Raw genomic sequence first — 25,457 nt, 5'->3', positions numbered from 1 at the left:
GCTAGCCATATGTATCTGTGGGTTACTTAAAAATGTGGTTAATGTGACTGACGAATTCAAATTTTAGTTTAAACAGCTGTTCTGACCAAGCTTTATCATAATGGCTGCTGCAGCTAAACGGAACCTACTTGAGGTTGGAGGAGGCAGGTGTCTCTCAGGCCTGTTCGAAGTAGGTGTCATCCCGGTTTCCTCCCAAGCTAGGGCAAGCCAGGAACCTCTGGGGTCAGCTTTTGTCTTACTTGAGGTAAGCTATTCTGATTTGTCGCGGTGGTGGTGTTAGGATTACATTAGGCTAAGGATCTGTAGCCTGTACCTGCATGGCACTTTGCTCCAGTGTAACATTGGTCTCATGTGTGAATATGTGTGTTTTATACATAACTGTTGAACTTTGGGAGGTTTGGAAGTAATGGAGACCAGCAGGCAGTTAGGTCCTTCCTATTTGCTGAAACTATGCTTTGGTAAGAGGCAGAAAAAAAAATCTTTTGTAATAAAATGACCACAGAGGTCTCCCTTTAGATCTTGCCTTCTGACTCCCTTCTCCCGAACTCAAAGACTATCATTTCTGACATTATCGTTTGCTGGTTTCTTTACAAGCAATGCTTACTTTTTCTGGCTTGGTGCTGAGCCTGGAGAAATGCATTAAAACCTGGCAGCCCTGTTCTCCCCATCTCTGGGTGCCTCAGGGCTCCTGCCAGCGGTGCCCAGTTAAAAACGTGCTTCTGGATGGTTTCACTAGCCCGCAGTCCAGCGTGCGATAGCTCATTACCACCCGCTTCATCGCTGCTGCCAGCCACTCTTCAGCATGCCTTCCCCTTCCCCACCCCAGGGATCATGGACTTGCATGACATTTAAAATAAATAAACTCAGACCTAAAATTTACTTCCCGCATCTCCATCCTAGGAATCCGGTAGCAACGCATAAAGACAGAGTCCAGAGAAGCGCGCCTGTCAGGTCCCCTCCCCACAAGCCCCATGGCCGAGCAACCCAACGATCTGGCCCCGCATCACTCCAGGTGGCAATCCCACCGAACCCCCAATCACTCTTTCAGCCTGGCTGCCGCTGACGACCCGAGCGAGGGAGCGGCGAGGCTGCGAGGCCTGGCTGGAAAGGGCACTCTCGCGCGGGGCACCGTCGCGGTTCGGGGCCACAGGCGGGCGGGTTTCCAGGACAAGCGCTGGCCGCCAGGATTGCGGGGCGGCGGGCCCCGAGGGGCGCGGGGAGCAGCTGGCGCAGACAAAGAACGTCGCAGTCCCCGCCGCCCTCGGCTTCCCCGCGCGTTTTCGCAGAACCAGTAGCCGTGAGCCTCCGGCTCCCGCTCCCCGGAGCATCCCGTCGGTCCCGGGCTGCTCACAGTTCGCGCAGCGGCCGGGCAGCCTTGCCCTTCTGGCCGAGCGTGGCGTGGGCCGGAGACTCGCGTGTGCGCGGGGCGCAGCCCGCCGTGCTGGCGAGCCCGAGGGGGCGGGGACCGGCGCGGGGGCGGGGGCGCGGCTGGGACACGTGTGGCGACGGCAGGGGGAGGGGGACGGCGGCGGCGGAGGGGGCGGTGCTCGGGGCTTTAAGAAGGTGCGGAGGGGGCGGGCGCTTTCCCAAGCCCGGCCGTGGGGCATTGCGTGCACACCGGCGGCGGCGGCGGCGCACGGAGGCGGACGACGCGCTCTCGGCGCCCGCGGCCCCAGTCCGCCCCGCGCTCTCGCTCCCGCGGCCCAAAGTAACTTCGGGAGCCTCGGTCTCCCGCCAACTCCCCCCCTCCCCCGCCCTCCGCGGGCTCGGTTGCCCAGAGCCGCTCTGCTCGAGCCCGCCGCCGGCTCGCCTTCCCCGCGCGCGGCTCCTCCGTGCCGGTGTCTCCGAAAGTGGATGAGAGAGCGCGCGGGGCGCGCGGCGGCACGGAGCGCGACGGCATGGAGCGCGGCTGCTGGGCGCCGCGGACTCTCGTCCTGGCGGTGCTGCTGCTGCTGCTGGCGACGCTGAGGGCGCGCGCGGCCACGGGGTACTACCCGCGCTTCTCTCCCTTCTTTTTCCTGTGCACCCACCACGGGGAGCTGGAAGGGGATGGGGAGCAGGGCGAGGTGCTCATTTCCCTGCACATTGCGGGCAACCCCACCTACTACGTACCGGGACAGGAATACCATGGTAGGTACCACGGCATCCCTACGGCACCACGGTGTCCCACGAGCACATCTTTCCATCATCTTCCTTCTTCCCAGGGGCCAGCCGGCCGGAGACAGGGACAAGTTCCTACCTCAGCAGGGTGCGCTGCCTGGGGAGAGAGAACAAAGTTAGTGGAGAATGGAGTCCTAGTTGAGATTTCAACTGTCCCCTGATGCATCGCGGGACAGGTCATACAAGCTTTGGGCACTGCTGTCTTTCCCCTCTCCCTGCCGTTGCCAAACCTGCGCATCGTGTTTTCCTAACCCCAGTACTTAGATACCAGACTTTTGTCCTGTTCTGGGTCCCCCTTGGTGGGTCCCCAGGTGGCGATGGGGTTGTCTTTGGGCTTTGCAGGCCAGCTGCCAACAGATTTGAGCGCTTTGGTCAGTGGCTGCCCATGCCGGCAGCCAGCTAAAAGTTACCCCTGCTTTGCAGCCAGCAATCCTCAAGAAACAGAGCGGCTGTTTCCAGCCCTTTTTACTTTTAAAATATCAGTGGTTGATGATTTCTGTCACTCCCTTCATACTTTTAGCTTGGTGCTTGCTGTTGTTAGCATTGTCTGGGTGATGCTTACTATAATGACGTGTATTTGCACAGCTTTAAGTCCCTGATAGGAGCTACAAGCTACTCACCAAAAATCCCATCAATTTCCAAAGGGATCAGTATGCAGTCCTTCCTTGAGGTTAAAATATTACTCAAAAATGAAATTTAGCTACAAGAAGAGTAATTTTTATGTAGTATGCAGTCCTTCATTGAGGTTAAAACATTACTCAAAAATAAAAATTAGCTACAAGAAGAGCAATTTAATGTAGTACATATACTTTTAATCAAGTGGAATATGTGGGGAGATAAAACATGCTTACTTTCTGTCTTCATAGAGGACTTCTTAAACAATGATAGAAAATGTTAAATTGGAAAATTTCCACAAAATATTTATACCCAATGAAATAAACTATCATTGAGGGAACTCATGCCATCCCATAGATGCTGTCTGTAATAGGCTACAGGTGTTGGCAGAGCAGAAGGTGATGTATGGGTGGCTGGCATTTCACATAGATTTGGAAGTGAAAAATTTACAAAAATACTTCAGAGTTTTCCATTTCAATAAAACCTTCCTATCTACCCCTAAATACTCTGACTGAATATGTTCATCCTAGATATTTAAACCAGTGCTTTAACAACTTTCTGATGGAGTGGTGGCAGCCTTGTTCCTGGAATTTTATAATTTAATTTCAGGAAATTAATCTCTGTTACTAGTCTTTTAAATAAAAGGGCTTGCTTATATGTGTTCCTTTTCTGAGAGGAATCTGGTGATTTTTCTGAGGTCATGGACATCTTTGAAGTAGAAGGAACAGCCAGTATGATGACAACTTGGACCTAACTCACAGACTGATAGAGACAGTTGTTGCTTGGTGTGCCCTTTAGCAGATGTGCTAGCCCATTTCCTGTGAGTGAAGGCTGGTCTAAAAGGTGCTGCTGTCGGGTTGTGATGGGATCTCTGATGACAAAGCCGTATTATCCCCACTACACAGATCTCTGTACAGCACTGGTCAAGAAAGCATAAATGAAACTATGAATAACCATCACAGCTTTTGTTTTTGCTGTAAAGTTAGCAGATGAACCTCAGCCTGACTGCAGCCATGTCACTGATCCTGAAAAGAGGTGAATGCATTATTTTAGATTGGACATTGTAGGGAACAGGTCCCCAGAACCTCTTTTATTCCATCAGAAAAGATGGAGGGATTTTATCATGTAACGTGAAAGGTCAAATTATTAGAGAGTAATACCATTTTAAATTCTTAAATGCTGTCTCAAAGTTTTAGCTTTCGGAACCAGCTATATGACTCTAGGCCTTCCGTGAGTGTTTTTCCTATAAAATGCTCTATAGGTAGGAGAAGTGCTTAAAACTGCAATTAGACATATAGATGGCTTTTTATTATTAAACCGATGGAAATGAAAAAATAGCATCTGTAAGAATTGACTCACTATAGGAGAACATAATAAATACATTTGTGGTTGACTCATTTTGATGAATGTTGAAAGCAGGAGGTCATTTGGACAAAAAGCCTACTTATGTGAGGAAATCTGTAAAATTGACTTGAGAATCTCTAGCCTCCTCAATCTTTTAAATGTAGCACTTATGTCAGGAAAAACAAATTTGTCTTAGATTTCCACCGAACTTAGGGATTTGGATGAATGGCATTTGGATGGAGAGCTGATAGTTTTGAGGTTCCCCCCTTTTTCCTTTCCCCCTAAAGACTGTGTTGAGACAGGGCTGGTGTGTAGAACGGCACACACCATAGACCATTAATGGAGATATCAGCTGCTCTCTGAGGTTTGGGTTGTGTGGTAGTGTATAATACAAGTGGTCCAAAGTTATGAGTTTTTGTGTGAATTATATTTATTTAAGATCTGTGTTGAAAATCTTTGATAAAATGAAGGCAGTAATACAATGCTAAAGAGTCTAAGCCTGTGACAGAAATGTTAAGATTTCTAACTAAGTAGTAAATCTGTTTATTTAATGAGCTTCTATCTCATAACAAAGGGTGGCAGTCAGTATCTCCTTCCTATGTGCTTTAAATTCTGTTACACAAGGAAGGCTCCTTATGGCATTGTTAGTCATCGACATGCTATAATCTCTTCTCAAGGATGCCCCACAGGACATAGTTGAGCAAAGGTACCACATACTTATTGTTGAATTAGAAAGACCTCAGAATTTGAATGCTTTAATTTTCTAGAATTTCTCTTTTGGGGGAGCACAAGTCCAAAGATATGCTAAACTTCTCAATGGGATTTCCACAATTCAAATCATAGACTTTTTTTTTTTGTAAATTCCCAAACAATTGGAAAAAGGAAATGGGCATCTAGGTGGTCCACTCACAAGATCAGAGCCATCTCTCTTCCCTGCCATGCCCAGGGATGTTCTGCTTTTTTTAGGACCAGCTCAGTTCTGTGAGACCTGTGAGGGTTGAGTTGAAGTCTGCACCCTGCTCCCTGTGCTCATCCTCTTCCTCACAAACAGCCGGAGGTATACAATTACCATGTGTTCCGAACCGGCCCTTCCTGTCATCCAGTTAATTTACAGAGAATTGTTAACGTTAATTTTTTTCCAGTTTTACTTCAGAAAAATGTTTATTCCTTGTCTTGGGAGAGCTAATATCTCTGGAAAAACAGATAATTTGCTTTGGGACAGAAAGCCTTTTAGACATCTTGGAATTCATGTCAGATAGGAACCTGCCCACCATGTAACAGACTTTACGCTGTCACCATTGTGAAGGTAGGTGTTCTCCAAGAGCATTGTAGAGCAAAGCCATAGGCACCTGAGTCTGCCCCAGTACTTCAGCTTTCAGAAGGCAATCTACCATGATGTGGAAATGGGCTAGAATCCCTGTTATTTTGGTAGCATAAAGATAGAAGAAATATTTCATTAGCTATGAGAAATAGGCTCAGAAATACCCAGCTGAAAGGAAACCAGCAATAAGAACTTGTCTGTAGTAAAATCAAATTGGCGATAATGGAAAAGGAGCATTTTTCTGCATTCTGTTGACTTAACACCACTCTTAGGGGTTTTTTATTCCATTTTTCCACTCCATCATTTTTTCACAAGCGATGTGGGGAAGGCAGGAGACTCAATTTCCTACAGCCCAAACTGAACACTCTCCTTTAAATCATAGAATCAGGACGTGCCAAGGCACCTTTGTTATAATAATTTTTAGCTTTTGTAATAGCTTCTGTAGGTAAATGTGCTCAGTGTTCAACTGGTTGCTATTCAAAATTTCATTTTCAAAGAAAGCACAGTGTAGTGGTCTTTCAAGCACAGAATACAGTCTTTCTAAGACATATTTTGAAAATACACACGAGACTTAGTTCCCTTTAAGGGAATGACGTTACCATTTGAATGAAAGTAATCTCTGATTGCTGATGTAACTATTGTTGATTGGTGTGTGGCCATTTTTTTCTTGTTAGGTTTTAGAGTCTGGAATCAGCACAAACTGTTAAACTCGTTCATCACATGCAGTTTCTAAGTGAAGTGCACCTGCGTCCTGTGCACATATGTCTGTGCAAATGGAGTGTTTTAAAGCATTCTATTTTACTTGTTACATATTTTATCTTACTCTCTGCAGTTTATTCCACTCATATTTTACTGATGTGGTTCATATTTTTTAAAATCATATAAATCTTGCTTTGTACAATTTATATTCTGTGTGTTTTTGTTCTAGTCTCAAGCTGAAAAAAAAAAGCGCAGGTGTTTGGATGCTAATGTAAAGCATCTCACTGAGTCAGAACCCCAGTCCATTCATGCTGCCACAGTACTAGAACTTATTTTCTTAGAATAATTCCCTTCATTTTGTGAATGTTTATTTTGAATGACTGTTTTATTTAGATGTTAAAAAAATAATACCTCTATAGTTATAAACTGCCTTACTCCAGTTAAAAAAAATTAAAAGAATGTTGGATATTTTAACAGGTTTCTCAAATATCTACAAGTGGATTCCAGACTTTCCACGGACTGATACAGTTAAAAGAAAACATTTCAAAGTGATTTGTAAATTTCTTTTCCTATTCTTGAGAGTTGGCCAACTTCCTATGTTGGTCCATAAGCCTTGCCAGTTACTTTGAAAGATTACACATTAGGCCACAAGTTTATTCTGATAATCTATAATGCTACTTTGGATAATTGTTAATTATAATTAATTGTACTTGTTACATCTTTAATCTCCCTAACCAGTTGCTGAGGTACAACCTTTCACTTCAGAGAAGGTTTGCATTTGAAAATCATGAACTGAGTGACCAGCATTTTGTGAACATTTGGAATTTAAAAGATTTGTAAAGACCCGTATGTTTTGCAGAAACAGAATAATTGGGCTTCTGTCCACTCAGTCCAGACAAGAAAGAGGGTGTGTAAAGACTGAGTGTGGTAAGATCCTATGAGCAGAGGGAAGGGCTCATGCTCAAGTCACAATAAAGCATCTAGTAAAGGAAATCAATTTATTAAATATTAATTTAAATGGAGACATAAGTATACATCACTTGATCTTAGACCCACTAATAAAGTAATCAAACTTAAATATAATTTCAACCCAAATTATGATTTCAATCTCATCCATTTTAAGCAAAATTCAAAAAGTTTATAGCGCATATTGCACATTTTAGAAATAGAGATTGATTTTTAAATACTAAGCCCTGCTCAGAAGTTAAGTGTCCGAACTGCTCTTGCAGAGAACCTGAGTTCAGTTCCCCTCATCAAGGGCTTACAACTTCCAGGAACCTACAGAGGGATCTGACAAGCAAGTCTGGAAGTGCCTGCAGTCACATGGATGGCCCCCCTTGATGACGCATAATTTAAAAGAAAATATTAAAAATTAAGATGGTGCATGATTTAAAAATATCTGCTGTAGGAAATTCCCCATCCAACCCCCTGTCTTGGAGAGCAGCAGTTCACAACTTGGCCAGATCCTCCAGGGATGAGCTTCTTGAGAGCATTTTCTGCACACTGCGTGATTAATGTTTTTTAATATGAGCTTCTTGAAGACTGTACATGTAATTTTTCCTTTAAGATCTATATGTGGTAGGATTCAACTATAGAAAACAGTTTGAGGGTACAGGTTCTACCCAGAAGAACATTTAAAACTCCATTATACCTTTAATGCTAAATCAGCTTACTTTAGACAAACTTTTTTTTAAAAATTAAGTTCTATTGATTAAAGGACTGCTTTTAATTTAAACAGGTAGAGGTTTGAAATTGCACTGATTATCGGTGGGGACTTCTGTCCACATGCTGAGGTAAACTGAAAACTCACATAGCTTACCCTCTGTTTGATTCTTGCCAGCTCTGCTGCCTGGGTTCTCTTACCAGTTCCCGCTTGCCTTTCTTCTTCCTGTGACAGCCTCCTGTTCCCTTCTTTCCTTTTTCTCCTTCAAAACTGTTTTTGTTTTTATTCTCTTTGTCTTTATCCCCTTCAAATTTCCCAATGAGTTTTCCATGTGTGTACTCTAAGTATAGTGTGAAAGACGTCTGACATTTATACCCCAAGTTATAGTCATGGACTACTTGCAATAACTGAAGTGGGTACACAGTGCCTTAGAATATCAAATGCTATATTTTCATGACAGTCACTCGTACACTAATGACATGTTTTTTAAACTGTTGTTTATTCCCAGTAAGACAGTAGCTCCCTTTTACACTATAAAATCATTCAGACTTTGCAAACCTGCTGTTATTTAATTCTTAGTGAGCTGCCTTCCTCACTCTGGTTGACCTGCAGAATCACATAGACTCTCTAGTGCCAAGTTACACCCCAGCCCTAGTCCCTATTTCTAATGTAGGAGTGAATCTAGCCTTATTTCAGAATTGCAGTTATTTTAAAAACACAGGGTAGCTATTACTGATAGCAGTGTTAGCACCTGGCATGCTACAGCAGCAGATAAGAGTTGTTCGTCCATTCCTGTCCAATTTTGTTTTGCTAATGTGTTACACCCCTTAAGGGAAATTCCAAATTGGGGATTTTGAGGGTAGTCACAAAATTCAAAGGAAGTTCTACTCATCACGAGCTACATATGATGAGAATGCACTTCCCATCCCAAATTAATACCTAGCTTCCCTACATTATAAGGAAGCTGATGGCATAGCTTTTGTCCAACAAAAGTTTTGTTGGTTTAGCCAATTTCAACTAAAACCTTACTATTCCTAAATTAATTATGTTTGTTTGTAGTTATGATACCACTCAAAAAATGGGTATGTGTCCTAGTAGTGGTCTAAGAAAGATGCTAGAATAAACACACAAGCTTAGTGTATTTATCAAATTCTATTTCTAACCTTATATAAAGTAACTTTACATTGTAAATCTGTTTCTGCTGGATTAGAATGGAAAGATACTGATTTTTGAACTAGAGTTACTAGATCAAAGATTGAATGGAGAAACTTAAGTTCATAGAAGGCTGGTGGTAAACTGGAAGGGGAGTACTTTTACCATAAAACACACACTAGCCAGGAAGGCTCTTACTTCTCCAGGGTATTCTTAAGTCATTGTAGCAAAGCCGATATGAATGACAGGTGACTATTAGGTTGGAGAAAAGTATGGGGCTAGGTGGTCTCAATGGCAGATTTCATAGTATATCAGTTTCTTATCCCAACTCCTGCCAGCAGGCTGTGTTGGAATCTTCTTCACTAGACTGTACTGGAGGAAGAGAGCCCTGGTTTTAGACTCTGTAATGCCCTGTTTGGTATATCTGTTTATTATTTTCACTAGAACTCCCTTTCATTTTGTTCTGGTGAATGCTGTGTCCAGTTAAAAATGTTTTTCAAGTATCTCTGTAGCATAGTCTAGATAGGAAATGGGTGGGATCTCTAGGAAGCTTTTGATAAAATAGGTGAAAGGATCTTGAAAATGACTCAGCAGGTGAGTAACCATTTCTTCTGGTGGGGTATGGATGCAGCTGTATTATCACAAGGTCATGCGCTAATAATGCTTTCATGTTCTTGTTCATACCAGCCCTGAAATAATGTTTAGATTTCTACTATTACAAGAAATTACTTTTCTCTCATCTGTTGGTTATGCTTCTTGTATTAGACTGGGGACAGCCTGATCCTCTCATATTACTCTTGGTAACTTCATGGGACAGTATGCTTTCGGAATATCCCTGAAAGTATACTATTTCTGCAGGTTTCAAAGAATGTGCATGTTATGTTAATGTTACTTATACTTTGGGAAAGTAACCTTTGCCTGACCCCAGTTTCTGGAATTTCTTATTTACCATCACTTATGTTGTGAGTTTCTTTCACTGAACTCTATTTCCTGGCTTTCCAATCTCTCTAAAGTTCAGTGTCACCATATGTAAATCCTGTTGACATTTAAAGTGCAGTAGACATATGACACTGTTGTAAATCTGAGCTCTGCCTCAACTTTAACCTTGTCTGTTATGGCTGGCTCAGCCTCCAGGACCAAATCCAAGATTACCATTTCTCTAGTTTATTCCATACTAACAGAGGAAACAGACGTCCCTACCCTACCTTCAGGAACACACAGTCTACCATTTGGTTCAGGCACCTTTGCTGTGAATGTTAAGAAATCCTATGATCAGATCCAGTTCTTTTTATACTTCCTTTTCCTGTGTAAATACTTCCTGTATTTTCATCCTGCAAAACATGATCTATGTTGTGTCCACTGGTTGTGGTGGGAACTAGAAGGAAATTAGTTGCTTCTCAGTTCCTGGGAAAAATAAAATGAAAAAGGATTGCGGGGCTGGAGACAGCTCAGCAGTTGAGAGCACATATTGTGCTTACAGAACATGGACGTTCAGTTTTTATCACCCAACTGCTCAAATCTGAACATAACACCAGCTCCAGGAACAGCACACTCTGGTCTCTGCATGCTCTATAACCCTAGCTCCAGGAGACAGCACACTCTGGTTTCTGCAGGCACCTTACTGGAGACTTGTGTGCATATACCCACACACAGACACACATGTACAATTAAACATAAAATAAATACTAAAAAAATAAATGGCTTTCTATTTCCATACCAGGCACTGATACTATCTGGAAAAACAAAAAACTCTAGAAACTTCTAAATAATTAATAATAATACTAATAACAACAGAACTTAAAGTAGCAGTTAATATGTACCAGACAGCCACACCTTTTGTGTATTAGTTCATGTGATTTTACCAGGACATCTTGTGCTTCTCTTTTATGGATGCAGAGCTGACTCATGAGGAGTAAACACTTTGTGTATGGCTTAGATGTTACTGATAGTTCTTAGATCATCTGCCCTCAATTTATGCATTTAGTTTTAGAAATTATGTTTATCTTATGAAAGGGAAAAGAACAGAAGGAACTAAAGTCATTTTAAAAAAGAGAAAAACAGAGAATTGGAAGCCAATCTTATTGTTTTAAAGTAAAGTCAGTAAATAAAGATTGCAAAATCAAACCAGAAAGCCAACCTTTGTTAAACAAGGCTGGAATTTCCCCCAAGTCCACCATTCCTTGTTTGACCAAAACTGTCTTTCCAATAATGCACAAGGAAAGGTGCCATCAGGCATATGTGACCCCAAAGAGTTAACATGCCTTCCAAATGTGCTGATAAAAAGAATTAAAAATTCCATGTTTGTTTAAATTTATTTTTTAACATTTTTGAAAATTTAGCTTTTTAGTAAAACTTTTGCTTTACCGATAGGATCTGAATATCTGAAGAACATTAAAAGTTTAGATGGAGACAGACTTTTAAAGATATATTGGTTGAATGTGGAGGAATTTTAATTCAACAACATTGTTGCTCTGGCAAGGGATTATTATCCAAAGACTTTTTAGGCCTATGATCTGGCTGGAATGCAAACACACCCTAAGTACACACCTTTAATCTCTAACCATTGAGGGCAGTTCAGTGAGTTCAGTTCAATTAAATTCAGGCAATGCAGTGGAGTTCAGTTCATTTTGGTTCAGTTCAGTTTAGTTCAGTGAGTAAAGTGGAGTTGAGTTCATCTGTGAGTTTGTGCAGAGGCAGTTAAAGCTGGAGAATATGAAGGAGCCAGAAGATTAGAACACATTGACAGGGTTAGTTTGAGGCCGAGCAGAGCAATTCAGTGAGAAGCTGGGAGAAGCCAGATTAAATCAGTCAGCTTGGAGAGGAGTTTGAGCTGGAGCAACTGAGTTGAACCAGCCAGCCAGAGTTCAGAAAGAACTAGAAAGGGTGAGCTTATTCAATAGTAAGCCTATGAGACAACAGTTGGATCTGGCAATAAAAGTTACATTCACAGTCGAAACCTATCTGTGATGTATTCCTTTCTTTAGGAAGTTCTGTATGTGTTACTTGCCCTGTGAGATAGTGGCATGACATACACTGGGGTCCTTGTTGGCAACACAATCAACACTGGTTCTACAATGTCAGCCTTTCATTCCATGTCCAGATTCTAGAGCAATAGAAGAACCAGCGGAATAACATTTGCTTTTTACTTGACTTTGTAGATTTTTTTTTTTTTTATACATGAATCTTTTTATCCTTGCCTCCAAAATTTTCACCTTCTGATATGAAGTCAGAGCTCAGCTCCACACTCAAATGGGGTGGGGTGAGGTGAGGCGAGGCATACAGGACCACGTAGCCTCCCAAGTGCTGGGATTAAAGGCGTGTGCCACCACTGCCCAGCCCTATTTTTAAACATAATAGGAAATTACAGTAAATAAATATTTAAAATTGGCATTACTAATGAGTACCCAGAAGGTAGCCATCTGTATTTGTTGAAACAAAATACAAATATGGTTGACAGCAGTCTGTCCATTTGTTAAAATATTTAGTGCCCCTAGAGTTGATCTCCTAGCTTAGTCAGTTTCTGCCCCCAGACAACCAGTCATTCCCAAGCATTTCTACAACACAAACAGCATGAAATCCTTGTACACATGTAAGAACAGCAAATCTTGAACAAGGTGCAGGATCAGTTGGCAACTAATGGAAAACTGTTGAGCCTTTTGAAAGAGTATCTAATTGTTTATAATATGAATGCACTTGGAGGACATTGTGGCTAATTGGAATAAACTGAGAGACAAATGTGGCATTCAAAATGTTAAAACTCAGAAGCAGAATGAGATGGGTATTACCTGAGGCTGGAGAGGGGCTCAGCTGTCAGTCAGATAGGAATAAGTTCAAGAAAGTTGGCTGTATTGACAGACATGATGACACACACCCATAATCTGGTGGTGGGGAGTGGGGCGCAGATCTGAGGAGGAGATGTGAATGTTCAAAGTCAGCATGGGCTGCACAGTAAAATGGGCTTCACCTTACTCAAAAGAAGTAAACAAAACTTACTGCATACATAATCTCTATAATTTGGAACATATCGTATATATACTATGAAATTTAGAACATGTCAAGGGCTGAGACTGTAGCCCAGTGGTAGAACAATTGCCTCAGATGCATAGACGTAGTTGCCAGCCTGCAAAACAGACATCTACCACTGAAAAACAAACAAAACCTCAGAAAGGGCCTCCATTAGCTTGGCTAATTTAAGATGAACAAATCTTTGTAGTAAGTACAAAGAACATGAAGGAAAGAGTTACCCCAGCAGCACACAGGATTTAGTATTAAGTATCTAGCCTTTTCTTGTGAAATTAACCTTGCTTAACTTTGTGACTTTTATCAGCTGCCATAAGGCTGTGTAGTTCAGAAATCAACTATGTCTAACTTGAACTACAACTAACAAAATGAAGGTAGATGGTATCTGGAAGGAAAGCACAAACCCCACACTTAGAAATCATGAGACTGTTTCAGGTGTCAGGTGAGGATGCTGCTGATGTCACCTGACAGTAGGAAACAGTACAGGGTCTCACCAGAGTAGGGTGAGCCCTCTCCTGTCTTCCCTTTCATGTGCTACTGACTTTTACATTCAAATTCCTAGATGACAATTCAGAGTGGGCTTCCTGAGGCAGAGTGGAGATGCTCTCCTGCCATACACATAATCCAGCCTAAAGCCTTGCAGTTTTGTGCCAGTGTCTGAGTCTCTCGAATGTTAACTACACCTGTCTTGCAGGAACCAGCCTTTTAGCTTCTGCTGACTGCTCTTCATTAGACCACCAGGGATGCTGCTCTCGAGTTCCTCCAGGGATTTATGAGAGTGCACATGGCTCTGCCTTCAATAGCACTGTCAGAAACCCATCCCAGTCTTCACTTGGAAATGTTACAAGGCTACTTTCAGGAACAAGGCAGAGCTTGCCACCGTGGACCATCCTCTTTTCTCAGACACATTCTCAGTGGACTTCTGAGATTTCACAGGCTCTGATTTTGTCCCTGCCTGCCTGACTGCAGAGTCAGGGGACCCAGGGTTGTCTTTTTCTGCTTTCTCTATTCATCTGCCCTTTTCTCCACAGCGATGTCATCTGTCCCTCCGCTTTAAGTGCCATCTACAGTCTGTTAACTCCCAAACAACTGTCCTCCACTTACTGCTTGTTACTGCTGACTTACTGTCTGCACTTGGCTGTCTGCCCAGAGCTTCCTGCACCTCTTCATCATGACATCCCCTCACAAGCTCCTTCTGGAGTCTCACAACTCTCCACATGTTGACTTGCTCTCTAGAGATAGCCAGACTTCATTGTTGTCTGATGGCCCACATCCTGATCCCCACACTGACAACCCTCTGGATCTGCCCATGCCTAGCACAGCCAGCTTCTCCTCACTGTCTTTGCCTCTGCCTTGTGCTCAGTGGTTTGGGCGTCTGGCCTGGTGCTGCTCTCTGCTGCACACTGCAGACAGCCCCAGGCTTTGTACCCAGCATTCTATCCATTTCCATCAACGAAGAGGCCAGAATTTGAATAATAAATTATAAGGTAATTTTACCTCTTTCTTTTGTTCCTTCATCTCCTACAGAAAAAGATGAGAAGCTCCTTCCGTGGCCTACAGGACTTGGCAGTGCCTGGCTCCTGTTTCTTTTCTGATGTCCTATTTTGTCCCTTTCTCATCTGTCTTCCACACACATCATGAGAGCTTCATCTCTCTCCTAAAGTGTGATAGGACTCTACTACCTCAGGGATTTTATGCTTACAGTTCTCCTGGTCACCATGCACATCCCAGGATAGCCTCATGCTCTCTCTCAAAAATTTTAGCCATAGTCAGCTCTAACTTTGGTGAGCTCTGCCTGGCCACACGACCTAAGGCAGGCCCCTTCTTTCCCAGTGCTCAGATTTCTATTGGCTGCATTATTTCTCTTTGTATAGTGCCAGACATGTTGCTGAACAAAAATCATGTGTGGGATTCTCTTAAGAGTTATAATTGTCTGAACGTGATAATTCTAAAAAAGTAATTAAAAAGATCACTTATAAAGATGTAAGTGTACAGTTACTAACTTTGGCTGTTGGATGGATGATAACAATGCTTATCAAATCTGAAAATCACATTTCTACTTTCCCACCCTCCGTAGTACAAAATTCTCATGACTTCTATGAGACCATACAAGGCTATTTATAGCAGCGTTTGAGCTGGTCTTACTTTAGCTATATGTTAGCATATCCCAAAAGTTCTCATAGCAATTAGTAATTATAATTATTAATAGAAACTATAATGGATTTTAAGTTCTTGTTCCCAGAAGCTTGTCTGTGCTGTACCATAAATAAATCCGAAGCAATCTTGATAAATGGGAAGATAGTTTTTATTTAAATTTTCATCTGAATGGGAATAAATGATAGGACAGACTAAAATAGTTTCAGCAGACATGCAGCAACCATACATAAAACACGTAAAAATAACAACCTAGAAGTTGTACCAAAGATTCGTTTTCTAAGAAAAAGTTTTCTTGACTAGGGATAGTTGACTAGAAAATAGCATTTGAGACAGGTGCTCTGTGCTTTTGTGTCAAGAAATTAACACCTCTGGGCCCTACTTTATGTAGCTTTGGGCCAGCGATCTTTGCATTAGCTGTTAAATCCTTTGCTTATTTTAAAACATGTTTGATAGTTTCATCATTTCTAGGATGGATTTTAGCTGACTTCACCCATTTTCCTTTCCTTATCATACTCTGCTGCTGAAATCCTTACTTATAATATATCCCCAACTTTAATCCCTTTGCTCTGTGTGTGTGTGTGTGAGAGGGGGGGGGCAGACAGACAGACAGACAGACAGAGGTGGGGGATGAATGAGTCACTGAGTTTAGTTAGTTTCTTGCTTAAGGTTACTTTCTGTGGATCAGGGCTACACTACTGAAAAAAATGTCACCCCTCCCCCAATAGTCTTATTTGCCATAGTCCCACAGGGAGAGGGTGGGGCCTTATGAACTCCTCCACCGTCCTTTTCAGTATTGATTTTAATGATTTGTTAGTAATGTTAGTAATCCTTTGTATTTCCCGTTTTTCTCTAGAAAAATAAATATACATACATACATACATACATATATATGTGTGTGTGTGTGTATATATATATATATATATATATATATATATATATATATATATATATATGTATATGGATGAACATGGAGTTGTTTTACGTGTGTTTCAGCTTTGATCAGGTAGTAGATGTCTATTGTTGAATCATTAGCTTTGAACTTGTAGCATGGTTAGTCTGCCTGAGTGTGTTATGTCTGTAACGCATTATCGCCTTGCTGTTCTTAGGAGCACTGGCAGAACTACAGCACTGTCTTTGGAGGTCTTTACACATTGGAGTAATCAAGGAAACCCCCAGGAGAAAAGTGTAGCAAAAAAAGATTGTGAAAAGGATACTTGTTTACCATTTCATAAACTTTGTAACATTGGAAGCAGAAACCTTCAGTGTTTCCTGTGTTGGCAAAGAATGGGTTGTGTATTGTACAAAGAAGCACCCCAACCAAACAGATGGCAACACAGAAGTGAAGGAAACAGGAGGCTAGCAGCCCTGCTCATCAAACTTTGGAAACACAGTAGGACCTTTGTACAAACAAAGCTTTACCAAGCAGGAAAGATTAAAGATTTAATTGCCTTTGCAAAAAGTTTTTCCGAGGTGGGGAAGATAATAGAATATTGGCCTCAGGCAAGCCAGCCACCTTTGATAGAAAAAAAGTTTGTCTTCAATTGTATATGAACTAAAAGAAAGAGACAGGTTTGTTTGACCTCAGTTGGGAATGTATGTGTTGGGACCTCAACTTTATTTTGCCTAGAGATGACTAAAGATGAACCATGAGATTTGATCTTGGAGCTATAAGTAAACTTACAAACCAGGAACTTGTTCATAAGAATAGTCTGTATACACCACTGTGAGAATTACATAGCCCAAGTCCTCTTCCTTTCAAAGGACCCCCTCTCCTAGTCCTCTGTCTTTATATGTGGATGTTGAGATGAAATGCTGATAAAAGAAGTCACAGGAATTGTAGTGGGCTCATTTTGTGGTGTTTTCTGACTTCAGTTTTATGAAGACTTTCAAAAGGTTCTCGTATCCTTTCTCCTATTTTTCAGAGGACCTAATTTATTAATTGCATATAAATATAAAAACATTTAAATATATAAGCATATATATAATTCATTAACATATACCACACACAGTAAAGGGCTCATTATCGTTACCTACAAACACGTAATGTCTAATGTGTTTGAATCTTATCTACCTCATCTGTCACTTTCTCTCACACTGATCCTCTTCATCCTCCCAATCAGTCTTCCTTTTATTTAAGTGCGTTGGTTTTTATGTAGATATGTCTTAATGAGTTTGCTTAGGGTTGATAACATGATTGGGGTGTATTTACTGGAGCATGGACATTTTATCTGTACCACTGGAGTAAATGTCTCACTCTTTGCCAGGTACCACCAACTGCCAGTAAATCCTCACAGAGGACTGGGGTCTCTTGGGTCCCTCTCTATACCATAAGAGATTATTAACGTGATCTTATCTTATGCAACTATGTGCAGATAATTGCTGTTGTGTGAGTTTATGAGTACAAGTGCCATGTCCAGAAGACAGAATTGCATAGAAACTCACTCATTGCTCTGGCTCTTATATTCTTTTTAAAACCTCATTTGTTTTTATATGAATGAGTGTTGTACGAATGTATGAACAGCACTTGCCTGCAGTACCAATGGAGGCCAGAAGAGTGTACCCGATCCCCTGGGCCTGGATTACAGATGGTTGTGGGCTACCATGTGAGCCTGGGTATTGAATTTGGGGCATTGGAAGATCCATCTCTCCAGCCCCTGGCTCTGATATTCTCTTTGCCCCTGTCTGTGATGGACCCTGAGCCATGAGGGGTTGGTATAGCTATCACCTTAGGGATGAGTCCCCAGCAGCTCCTTATTCTCAGCAAGCTCACCAGTTATGGCTCTACATTAGTGTACTGTCCACTGCAGAGAGAAGCCTCTCTGACCAGAGCTGACAGCTGCTCTACTCTATGGAGAGAAAATAATATTCAGAGGGCAGTTTGGCAGCATGAGTTAGCTCCTCACTAGGCAGCTTCTTTCACTGTGAGCAGCAGAAACCACTGGCAGTCTTTCCACTGGTGTCTTGAAAACCTGCTTTTAGTTTAGTCAAGCTGAGCGGTCATCTGGACCCTCACTGGTCCGTCTTCGGAGGCTGATGATGTGGAGCTTTGGCGTTGCTTTAGAAAGTGCAGTGATGAGCAGTGAGGTGGGAGATTTCAGGGTCTCTGCATAACCCTCGCTGTGCTTCCATGGAGAGAGATCAATGTGTCCAGGTACACTGGGCTGATGAGACTTAAGGAAGAGCAGAGCAGTTACTGGTGACTGGAGGGGAGGAAGCCTGGTTCAGACATGGCGAGTGTCTGGTCCAGATGTGTTAGAATTCTAGATTTGCTGTGCTTCATCTGTATAACAGCGCCCATCTCTTCATCAGTGAAGGGCATTTGTTATATTCGGTAGATGCTCAGTGAGTCTTAATCGCTACAGAGAACTGCCAACAAGGGTGGCTTTTAGACTTTAAAGGAATGAATTGAGCTTGGTTTATGAGGAGTAGAGACAGAAGAGCATTAAGGTATAAGTAGAGGCAGTTTTAAGGAACAACAGTTTTGGAAAGGCATGCAGGTTTTGTTGGGAAATTTTGGATTCATTTGCTGTATTGTTTCCTTGAGTCAAAGACGTGCTAAGTCATTATAGGACAACCAGTTAAAGATTTGTGGCTTCTTTGGTTCATAAAATGCCTGTATTTGGGAAATACAGGATGCCAAGGAGCCTGGTTTCTGGTACTTTTACAGTTGCCAGTTTTTTTCCAGTACACTTGCTTCTAATCCTGGCTATTCAGATTGGTAGTATAAAGCACAACCACTACATTCTAGTCATTTAACTGGGTGATACAAAACACAGCTACAGTCCTAGCCATTCAGTTAGATGGTGCAAAACACCATAATCCTTTAAAAAAAGTGAATATTTTATATCCTTAATGTTACTCTCAGAGCAATTTAGTTAATTTTTCTTTATTTTTAAGGTGATAGGAATAGTTCAAGTTCTAGGGATAGAAAAAGAACAAAGGGTAAGGCTTGGATAAGTTCTTCCTTTTACCCTTATTTAAACCATTTAGTATTTTAATTTTAGGGTATAAAGTAAAATCTTTTCCAAATGTTGAGCACTATTGACCCAAATGCTGTAGATTTTCTGATTTAATTGAAACAAAGGAGTTTGCTGTGTCAGCAGAAAGAGAAAAAGATCCTAGGATTTCTTGGATCCAGGCAGCTAATCATGGAAATACACGGATAAATTGGTCATCACTACTGATATTGACATTAATTTTCTATGCCCAATGGCCTATTTAGAATAGACACCTAGCTTCTAAATGATTCCAAGGTCCAAAATACATCACACAATCTTTTAAAAACTACAAAAATGGTGGTTTATTTTTATTTTATTGCTTCCATTGGAAAACCATGGTTTTATGGGTATGGTGCTATGACATCTGGCTTATTTATTCAAATTGTCATTTTAAAAGGCCACACAATAATGTATTTTCTACCATGAATGTTTATGAAACTGCTTAGGGCGACCATTTTTTTTCTGATGACAAAGACACTTCATTTGCTCTGAGTTCTGGATCCTTTTCAGCACACAGTAAAATTGTAGCAATACACTCCCTTTCTTCGATGTACTTGTGCTGTGGATGGGTCATGAGCATCACTTTTAAAATTCTGTATTATTTTGATTTTAAAATACATGTCATAAAGTTTGAAAAATCTTGGCCTCAAGGTTTACACAAGAAACAAAAGTTCTTTGGCCTCGATTTGGCTTGGTGAGTTTCCGTGAAAATGTGTTTGGAGCAACACTACTTAATATAATATAGTGGCACTGCTATCTGTGCATCTGTGTGTGTGCGAAGTGTGTGTCTCTCATGCACACCCATGTATAGGGAATCAAAAAGGAGAGAATTAAACACACACCCTGTGGCCTGTTAGGAAGGGGGAGGGCCAGGTATGCTGCCTCATAGATAAAGGCCATGGTAGTGATCAGGGAATGAGGAGGAAGAGCAGTCAGTGTGGGGACAGGAAAGCGATCTTGTTACAGGTGCTGGATATCGCTCTCGGGAGCAGCTGTGAGTGATGGAGAGTTGGCAGTATTAGGGAATCACCTAAAATCATACAAAATGAAGAAGGAAACCCAGCCTCAGATGAGAGAAAGAACTTTCTTCTCTAGCATTCTCAAAGCTCTCAGGATACCTTATTTTTTAAGGAATTGAATAGGCAGAAAGCACTGTCTATCTGCACATAAACAATCAGAAATTAAATACTACTATTCTTAAATGGTAGCTAAGATTTCACTTTATGTTTCCTACTTCTGCACATGCTGCCAAGTATTTATATGTCTATATGTGTGTGTCTTGTTCTGTAATTTTCATGAGTCTTTGAAATGATGATGATGGTGTGTGTGTGTGTGATATGCATGGATGTATACGTAATATATGGGTGTGTATATGTTCCTGTGTGTAGATAGGTATGCAGGTGGGGGCCAGAGAACATTTAGATATCTTCCCTTAGTGCCCTTGACCTTACATCTTGAGATAGGATCTCTAGCTAAACTGGGAGATGAACCTAAGGCTTACAGATTTTACTAGATCACCTGGTCAATGGGCTCTGGAATCCTTCCTCGACTCTTCTGGTGCTGAGATCATGGGTGCTTGCCATTGCACCCAGCATGGGTTCTGGGGATGCAAACTCAGGTTCTCAGCTTGAGCAGCAAGCATTTTCCCTATGAAGCCATCTCTGTTGAAGCGACTCTCCAAAAGGCCATGGTGCTGATAAATAGCTAAGCAAAACTCAAAACAGAGGAGGCTGGGTTTGCAATCCCAAGTTGCTCTTGGTATATTCACCTCAAACAAACAAATTACCAAACAAAGAACGTGCCAGCAGCAGCAGCATATCTGTTTGTATTTCTTTGCCTTTCAGCTTCTAAGACCACCATTTCTGCTGTGCATGGGTCATCTGATAACTGCTCATTTGCTTTTCTTTTTTGGCATTTTTGTGCCAAATTTGTTTATTACCTGCCACACACACACACTACACACACACACACACACACACACACACACACACACACACACACATATGCATGCATGTATATATATGTGTGCGTGTAGTGTGTATATGAAAATGGGGTCAGAGGACCGAAGTTGTTGCTGTCTTCTTCTTTGATTTTGTCTTTATCTTCATCATCACCATCTCTAAGTTAGTTGTTCCACAATTACATTTAAGACAGATCAGCATCTTCCTGGGATGGTCAATGGCCAACCAAAGCTTTTCAAAGCTGGTTTTAAGTTTCTTAGAATTGAAAACTTGTAAAAAAGATGCAGTTTGAGGGGAAACGCTTGCGTGTTTTCATTAGGATCTTAAAGAACAATTGTATTGTTTTCTCTCATAGGTGCTTTTGCTTACCTTAGCCAAGAACCCTGAAGCCTAAGTGGGGCCTGTTCCTGCCTTGTGTTTTAAACGCCCATCAGTACGTCGTTAGCGCGTACTGAACAAACACATAACCCGTAGTCTCATCTGAAGCACATCATCTGCACAGGCAGTGTCCACATTCCTCTCTGGACACATCTCCAGAACCTGCCAACTGTGGGTGAAGGCTTCTCAATTTCTGAAGAGTAAAATCAACTTGTATGTGAAGAAAACACGTTACTTACTTAGTACAGCCTTCTATGCTGTTTACATTTACCTTGCTAGTTCTGCCCTTTGGAAAACACTTTGGCAAATACACTGCTTCCTATATCTAAAGAAAGATTTGGAATCCTGACAAGAGTATTAAATGCACAGCTACCTTTGTATCAGATATGCACGCACACACAGGTATGGACAGACATGCATTAGTAAATAAAAGTATCAAACATAAGTTTCAGTTTTAGTTTCTTAGCAGTCACACTAATCTGGCTTTTGGAAACAGACTTGTATTGAGAAGAGTCTGTTATCCACTTATTAATTTACTTATTCCTGCCTTAAATATGTCTTTACATTATAGCTAAAATAGAGACATGGACCAGGAAATAATAAGATAAATAAAATACACCGTGGTAGATTAGAAAAACAAAGATAAAGAAAATCAAAGTCATAGTGGGCAGGATATAAGCAGTGGCAGAAGTGGGAGTCTGCAGAGCAGCAACCCCAAACTGACTTTTGGGACTTGTAGGAAATGAAGGGCTTTGTACTTGGTCCTTACAAGGGTGGACAATATTTCTTCAGGGATTCAGAGAATAAAGAAGATAAAATGGGGTAAGGACAGAACTAATAGTAAATTTATCTAAGGGTTAATGGAGAACCTTTAGAAGAATTATGAACCAAGGGGGAGACACTGATTTTTCTCTATGTTGTTGAATTGAAAAGGAATGACTGGGTGGGCGGGCATTAAGAGCAAAAGTCAGAGTTCACATGGGGGGGCTGATAAAAGATGGTGACTAGAGCGGTCTCAGTAGTGTTGAAGATAAGCTGTAGGGAAGGGGTGTGTGCACCACTCGCATCTCACGCTCGGGCATGTCTGTAGGGAGAAACTGCCTGCAGGAGTGACTCCTGTAATGGAGCAGAGCTGTCACTTACCACAGTTAAAATCTGCCAGGAAAGAGGTGCAAAAGGGCTATCAGGAGCTAAGCTTGAGGGAACCATTGAATATATATGCTAAACACCTTGCCAGCAGCTCTTATAGCCTTTCTTTGACATAACTTAAGCCCTATGCCAAGCCTACAAAAGATTTGTAAAGTCTTAGCAGGGTGTTTTGTGTTGCATCCTGTTGGTGACCAGAAAACACATGTGCTATAAACTGGCAGTTTAGTGTTGCTGAGTCTGGGGTTAGAGGATGTTAATTGAGTATTAGTGGCACGATTGGGCACTTAATATGCATTGTGATACTCTAGTGGATGCTTCTGTGAACACCATGGGAAGGAGAGTTCTCTGCCTATTGCCCACGTCAGACGTGTATATATAAAAGAGCATCAGCTCTGTGGTGTGTAGACTTCATCAACAGGTGGCAGAGGGAGGAGCTGGGCATCTGTAGCTTTCTAGACTCTCACTGTCATGTTCACTCTATAAACACATTGCATTCCTTGTGTGCAGGTGAGGGGGCCACACTTGGAGAGGCAGGTTCACACCAGGAATCTGAGGATGAAGTCCCCGGTTGGCTCTGGAGGACCCTGCCCTCTTGCTTCCAGTACTCAGAGATGACTGTGCCATGTGGTACCTTCCTCCAGGCCATCCTTAATGCTTTTGAAATCCTCTGTTAAGGTATTTTCAGTGCTTTCATGAGGATTTTCTGCAGATTTAATGTGTTTCCTGTGTCACACAGGCATGTGACCATCATTTAGTTAATAATCCAGGAGCAGATGAAATCTAAAAATCCCCACCTGAAAGCATCTGAATGCATTTAATCTTTAAACAAGTGTGTATGTATGTGAGGGTGTTTCAGGTGCATTTGGGGGAGTGGACCCCCAAGTGGGGATAAGTAGAAGTCACAACAAGATCCTGTTGTTGTTGTTGTTGTTTGTATAAGAGATAGAGGGAGAGACAGAGACAGAGACACAGAGAGAGACATACAGAGAGAGATATTGGAGACAGAGATAGATTGAGATTCAGTTCAGACAGATTGACTAGATCAAGTAATTTAAGCTTCCTAGGAGTATCTGTCCTCTTTTATATTACAGTCATGCAATGCAGCTTAATTAGACATATACTGATGTTTTCTGAATTTAACACGTTAAGTTAATAAAACAAAAACCATCTGCTACTGTGATTGAGGTACTCATCCTTAGAATAAGTAATACTTTATTATAGTTAAAAACCAGAGAGCATACTTGTTAGCTTCAATCCCGCAGGTAAGTGTTAGAACACCATCCATTTTTATTTTTCTGTTGTTAGCAAACTATATATCAAAAGCATACCTTATTTTCTATCACAAATTCATTCTTTTCTGGAGTTTGGAAATAAGTCTTTTCTCAGCTAATACTGGTTCTTGCTGTAGTTTTGTGCATTCTGTTTTCCAATGAGAACGGCACAATGGCACAGGTGAGCATTCACATCCTGTGACCTTTGCAACCTCGTCCTTTAGCCCCCCTTAGCTTGTTGGAGCCCTTCATTGAGGTGGGAGCCTTAGCCTACTCTTATCCAGGCTCCTACTTCTGATTCCAAGCATGAAAGTATAAAGTTTTTCTTTGAGTTGGAGAATCCTAAGACTCCAAAACATCCTTTCAGACCCCACCCCGCCCTCCTCTTCGCTTTTCTTGTACTCTTAATTTTCTTGTTTGTTGTTTTTTTTGCTTTTTTAAGACAGAGTTTCTCTGTGTAGCCCTGACTGTCCTGGAACTCACTCTGCAGACTCCCTCTGTGGCCTCAAACTCAGAAATCCGCCTGCCTCTACCTCCCAAATGCTGGGATTAAAGGTGTGCGCCACCACTGCCCAGCTTTTGGACTGTCATTTTTAAGCACACATTGTGGAGTTGCAGCATGCCCTCTTCCAGCACTCCAGTAGCTCCATTCTTTGTTATTCTTTATTCTCTGTCTGGAATAACAGATCCATTTTTAACCTGGCTGTCGCCTATGCCAGGCTACATTGAAATCATAGCCCTTCTGAGCCCTTTTATATCATTGGTAATAGCCTTTTTGTGGAGAATATGTAAACATGGGATACCTTTAGTTACAATGTATTTTCATAACTTCTTAACTACAGTCCTATCCATATGGTTCCTAATTAAAAGGTTTAGCTGTCAGGTCAGGTTGATGGGAACAGACATTTTTATGATCAGATTCTTAAGTTGGTTTTTATCCTGGCCTTTTCTTTCTTCTACCAGAGGGCAACACTGTTACTTTCCTTTCCTTGAATGTCTTGTACATTTAAATCAGCTTTACATTGGTAAGCTGTGTTCAATAGTGTCTGATGATTGATACTCAGTGAATAGAGGTGACATGGCAAATCTGTCTTTGAAGGTACCTGAGTGGTCACATGCAATGTGGTCACATGCAGTGTGGTCACTTGCAATGTGTTACTTCATGGTCCTTTAGGAATGTGGATCTAGGTAATAGATAGTGGATGAACTAACCCGAACAAACCCTGAAACAATCCTAAACATGTTATTGGATTAACTATGTAAAAAACATTTTAATTGTATTATTGGGTTTCTTGATGTTGGATTTCTTTATACATTTTGGATATTAGTCCTCTGTAGGATATAGTGTTGGAGAAGATCTTTTCCTGTTCTGTAGGCTACCAATTTGTCATATTTATGGTGTCCTTAGCCTTGCAAAAGCTTTTCAGTTTTATGCAGTCCCATTTATTAATTGTTAATCTTAGTGCCTGAGCTATGGTGTTCTTCCAGTGGAAGGAGGTGGACATCAACCCACGAAAAAAATGTCAACCCAAAATTTGTCCTGCCTTCATGATCACAGAGATAAAAATG

General features: G+C 41.6%; 1 protein-coding gene across 1 annotated transcript in view; it reads left to right on the top strand.

Moving 5' to 3' along the window:
* Nucleotides 1-1,898: 1,898 nt before the first annotated feature.
* Nucleotides 1,899-25,457, top strand: part of Reln (reelin) — a 416,018-nt gene continuing 392,459 nt past the window's right edge. Inside the window, exon 1 of the mRNA XM_028778108.1 lies at nt 1,899-2,130. Coding sequence (XP_028633941.1) covers nt 1,899-2,130 — 232 coding nt within the window. The remainder of the gene's footprint in view (nt 2,131-25,457) is intronic.

The sequence above is a fragment of the Grammomys surdaster genome, unplaced genomic scaffold, assembly GCF_004785775.1.
Source record: "Grammomys surdaster isolate TR1022 unplaced genomic scaffold, NIH_TR_1.0 325, whole genome shotgun sequence".
NCBI lineage: Eukaryota > Metazoa > Chordata > Mammalia > Rodentia > Muridae > Grammomys > Grammomys surdaster.
This window is presented reverse-complemented; position numbering and strand designations above follow the sequence as displayed.